At 50.6% G+C, this 4,925-nt stretch overlaps 1 protein-coding gene across 2 annotated transcripts in view; it reads left to right on the top strand.

The window, feature by feature from the left end:
* Positions 1–4,925, top strand: part of RAB11FIP1 (RAB11 family interacting protein 1) — a 38,482-nt gene that overhangs the window by 28,145 nt on the left and 5,412 nt on the right. The window contains exons 5-6 of one of the 2 annotated variants that reach the window (XM_006170655.2): positions 1–180; positions 874–982. The exon at positions 1–180 is cut by the window's left edge and continues 3 nt beyond it. In XM_006170655.2, coding sequence (XP_006170717.1) covers positions 1–180; positions 874–982 — 289 coding nt within the window. The remainder of the gene's footprint in view (positions 181–873; positions 983–4,925) is intronic. The other variant, XM_006170654.2, reaches the window with a different exon arrangement.

Raw genomic sequence — 4,925 nt, forward strand, 5'->3', positions numbered from 1 at the left:
TTCTGACACTCCCCACACCAGCACAGCAGAATCTCCAAAAAAAGCCGCAGCGGAGGGCTCTGCTGGGAAAGGAGAACCTTTTGTCAAGAGGAAGCCGCTTCTTCAGGCCCGGGTCTCCCCCTCGGAGACACATGCAGCCTCCGCTCCGCCAAGCGCTGGGACGGGGCCGGCCACGCACAGGTGAGGCGGGACGGGCTGTGACAGGAGTGGGGCCCCCTTGTCCTCTACCCGTAGAGGTTAGGGCTTCCTGGTCATGCAGAGGTCCCAAGCTCACAGCACCTGGTTTGCTGGGAGGACCCAGTGCAAATGGCCGTGCCCCAGGATGTCTTCAGGACACCCTGCTGTGTCCGCAGCACAGGCTCAGTGGGGTCTGCAGGGACGGCCGGGATGCTCTGCCTGGTCAGGTGTGGAGGGCTCTACCGCAGAAATGCCATGACCAGGATCTTAGTCTCAGAAGCCAGCTACACTGGGCAGGGGGACCTGGCGGTACTGCATCTTCCATTAAGCACAATGGGTACCTGGGGTGTTGCTCTGAACCCTGCTTTAGCGGTGGAGGAGAGTGGCTCAGCAGGGAGTCCCAGCTGGAGATCCAGCTACAGTCACCTGCAGAATAAGACGGCCTCCCAATATGCATGAGACCAAGGGAACTCGGACACCTGGCTAGGAAGTGCTTTGCTGGCGGGTGTGTGGCTGCCTTTGTGCCCACAGGAACTGAAATGGTGGAGCGCAAGGGACCGCAGAGGTGACCGGCCCGTGCCCTCACCAGAGCCCCAGCCACCCACTGTGTGTCTTTCCGGCGACCATCTTTGAGGTGGGCAGATTCTTGGTTTGCCATCACAGCAAGTTCTAAGGAGCCTCCCTCCCTCCCTTTAGACTTCATCCTGTGAAACCAATGAGCACAGCAGCCACCAGGATTGTCGGCTCCAGCTTGGGGACTGCCACCGTCATCAGCGAGAACTTGATCAACGAAGCCCTGATGAAGGTATGTCTTCCAAGACGTTGGCTGTGGGGCTGGCGAGTGGCCCAGCGGCTAAGGGAGCCAGATCCTACATGGCTAACAAAGCCATGATGAAGGTACGTCTTCCAAGACGTTGGCTGTGGGGCTGGCGAGTGGCCCAGCGGCCAAGGGAGCCAGATCCTACATGGCTAATGAAGCCATGATGAAGGTACGTCTTCCAAGACGTTGGCTGTGGGGCTGGTGAGTGGCCCAGCGGCTAAGGGAGCCAGATCCTACATGGCTGATGGTGTGATTCAAATCCTGGCCCTGGTGACTTGGATTTGAATGTGCCAGGCCTGTGTGTGTGCATGCCCCACTAAGGAATGCCTTCTCCCTCTCCCTCTCTCTGTCTCTCTCTGGCAGACACATGCACCCTCTGGCAAAATAAAGAAAAAAATTACAAACACTGGCATATACATTAGGGAATGGCAGCGCACCCACCCCTGGAGTCACCATTATTGATGCATTTCCTGAAAGTAATGCCAGTCTTCACCGAATCACCCATCTGGTATCTCTGGGGGCTTCCACAGGAGAGTTCATTTTCCCCTTGGAGTTATTTAGATGTCGTTGAATTTTTGGTGTTTCAAACAACCAGACCTGTACAGACCCTTTAAAAAAAAGAATTATTTTATTTATCATTATTATTTAATTTGACCGGAGAGAGAAAGAAAAAGTGAGAAAGCGAGCTGCCAGGTCTGGGACTTGAACTGCAATCAGTCATGTGGCAGTCCCATGCCTCACCTACTAAAGCGAGCTGCCAGGTCTGGGACTTGAACTGCAATCAGTCATGTGGCAGTCCCATGCCTTACCTACGAAGTCACCCGCAGCCCCAGACGTTTTTTTCTTTTTACAGAATTATTTTATTTAACTTTATTTATTTGTTTTTAAAATTTGACCAGAGAGGGACAGAGCAAGAGAGCGAGAGCGATTGAGAGAGAGAGAGAGAGAGAGAAAGAAAGCAAGCCACCAGCTCCAGGACTCGAACTACAGTCAGTCATGTGGGAGTTCCATGCCTTAACTGCCAAGTCACCTGCCAGCTCACAGACTTTTTTTTTTAATAATTATTTTATTTAACTTTATTTATTTATTTAAAAAATTTGACCAGAGAGGGACAGAGCGAGCGAGCGAGAGAAAGCAAGCTGCCAGGTCTGGGACTTGAACTATGATCGGCCATGTGGGCGTCCAGTGCCTAAACCACCATGCCACCTGTTGGCCCTTAGACCCTTCTTTTTAAGAAGATAAATGATGGCCGCAGTCCGGCTCATTCCAGTCAGATACTGCTGTTTCCTTTCATCTTTTGGCAAACATGTACAGTTCTCTTGGTTGTAATCATTGCCTGGATATAGTTTTTTGTAACTTTAGTTTGAGTTCTTTTCAGACTGAAAGGAAGTTGCCAGAATTGCACAATGAACCCCTGTACGCCCTTCGTCCGCTCACTAGTCAAAGCAGAGCACGTCTGCGCTACTGTCCCACCCTCGCGTCCCCTCTCCCCCTCTGTGTACACACGGGCAGGTGTGTACAGGACTTCTTCCTGGGGCACTCATGTTATGTACATCATGTCCATTTTACCCTTACACACATACATACATACACATATATACACACACATATACACATACACATATACACATACATATATACACACATACACATATATGCACACACATACACATACACATATATACACACATATACATATACACATACATGTATACACACATGCATACACACATACATATACACATACACACATACATATATACACACACATACATACATACATATTGTTTTTTTAGAGAAATTTTTGCTATAGAGTGCGTGTGCTTGCCAGAGAGACAGACAGCGAGAAAGCAGCCCCCAGGGAAGATGACCACGCTGCAATCCCCATTCTCCTTCATCCTCCCCTTGGGATTTTGTACATGCACACATGTGCCAAGTGTGTTTGATGCTGCCAGGTCTGGGGCTCGAACCACAGTCAACCATGTTGCAGGGCAGTGACGTAACCATTATGCCACATGCTGGTTCCTACCCTTACATACTCAGGTGTGTGCTTCCTGACAGTGAAGACGCTCACAGGAATCAAGAGGCCGAACGCTGCTGTAATGCCAGCTGCCCCTCGCCAGTCCAGGAGTCGGGTCTCGCCGGTCGCTCCGACTGGGCCCTTTGTAGTTTGTTTTCCCTAATCCAGGGGCAGGCTCAGGCTCCCAAACTGCATTTAGTCTTCTTGTCTTTGTCTTTTCTTTTCCAGAATAATTTCTTGGCTTATTTTTATCTTTAAAGACGTTGATATTTTTAAAGAGTTTAGACTGAGCTGGCCAGTGGTGTGGTGGTTAAAGGCACCAGATCCCACATGGCTGGCCACGTGGTTCAAGTCTCAGACCCTGTGTGTGTGCCCAAATCTTGAAGGGAGGGAAAGGTGGAGGAGAAGGGATTGAGGTGTGACCATTCCCCAGGGGCACGCTTTCTCATTCTTGCCCTCTCTGTTTTCTTTCTCTCTCTGTGTCTCTTCGGCGAGTGCACAGGCCCTCTGACAGAAATTTTTTAAAAAGGAAGAAGAGTTCAACCAGTTGTTTTGCGCTTTTCTGTGGCTTGGCCTGGTGTTCGCTCACGAGTTGGGTGAGGTGTCGTGTTCTCGGCCAGGATGAATGTGCGGGTGGGTCCCGTGCTCCTGCACTGAGGACACACATGCATCAGCTGCCCCACAGCAGGAGTGCGAGCGATGGCCTGGTGAGGGGACAGTCCACCGCCTCCCCTGGAGAGCCGCTATGTTGCCCTTCACAATTAATTTAAAAATTGTGGGGGGTTAATTTCAGACAGTGTCAACACCCTGTTCTTCATTAAACTTTCCTTTGAGGGCGTTGTTTTATTTTTCACTTTGTTTCTATGAGTGAGAGAGATAGCGCCTCCAACAGAGTCTTAGTGCATGACCTCCCAGCCTCAACCTGCCTGGCCCATGGAAATGCCCGGCCTTCTCAGGGAGGTCTGGCCATGAACTGAACACCTTCCTGTGTAGCATGCCGTGCAGCGTGCTGTGTTCACTGCTGTGCCGCCGTCTGGCCCCTCCCACGGTTTACTGTCGATGAATATGGTGGTTGCAAAGCGATTTCCAACTCCATTGCATGCGTGAGACACTCCTAAACTCTCTTTTCTACATCGCGAGCATTTTTGCATGTTGCTACTTATTCTTCAAAATGGGTTATACCGGGACCAGCAGGTGGCATAATGGTTATGTTGCTGGACTACCGCGTAGTCAACTGCAGTTCGAGTCCCAGAGCTGGTAGCCTAAGACTCATGCTGGGCACCTGTGTAGGCGTTGCCCAAGATCCCAGGAAGAGGCTGGAGGAGAAGGGATCGCAGCATGGCCATCCCTCCAGGAGGTGATTTCTCACTTTATTTCTGTGACTCTCTGGCGAGGACACATGCCCTATAACAAAAATCTCTCAAAAACACGGGGTTATACCCTTGCCATTTAGTCATCTCCCTATTAGGGGCTATCACGACCGTTCCTGGTTTTCAGTATGAATGAATACTGCAGTCAACAACTTCCTGCTTAGGATTTCTTTTTGCAGATTATCATCTTTCTTTTTTTAAAGAGATTTTTGCTATAGGGTGCATGTGCTTGCCAGAGAGACAGAGAGACAGAAAGCAAGGAATCACCCCCTGGGGGGTTGGCCACACTGCAATCCCTTCTCTTTCATCCTCTTTTTCTTCTTTTTTTTTGGAGAGGTTTTCGCTATAGGGCATGTGCGCTCGCCAGACAGACAGAGAGAGACATAGAGACAGAAAGCGAGAAATCACCCCCCAGGGGGGATGGTCATGCCGCAATCCCTTCTCCTCCATTCTCCTCTCGGGATCTTGGGCACGCACGCACACGCGCCCGGCGTGAGTTTTAAGCCACCGGGTCCGGGACACGAACCGCGGTCGACTA

This window comes from Tupaia chinensis, unplaced genomic scaffold (genome assembly GCF_000334495.1).
Source record: "Tupaia chinensis unplaced genomic scaffold, TupChi_1.0 Scaffold148801_1, whole genome shotgun sequence".
Taxonomy (NCBI): domain Eukaryota; kingdom Metazoa; phylum Chordata; class Mammalia; order Scandentia; family Tupaiidae; genus Tupaia; species Tupaia belangeri.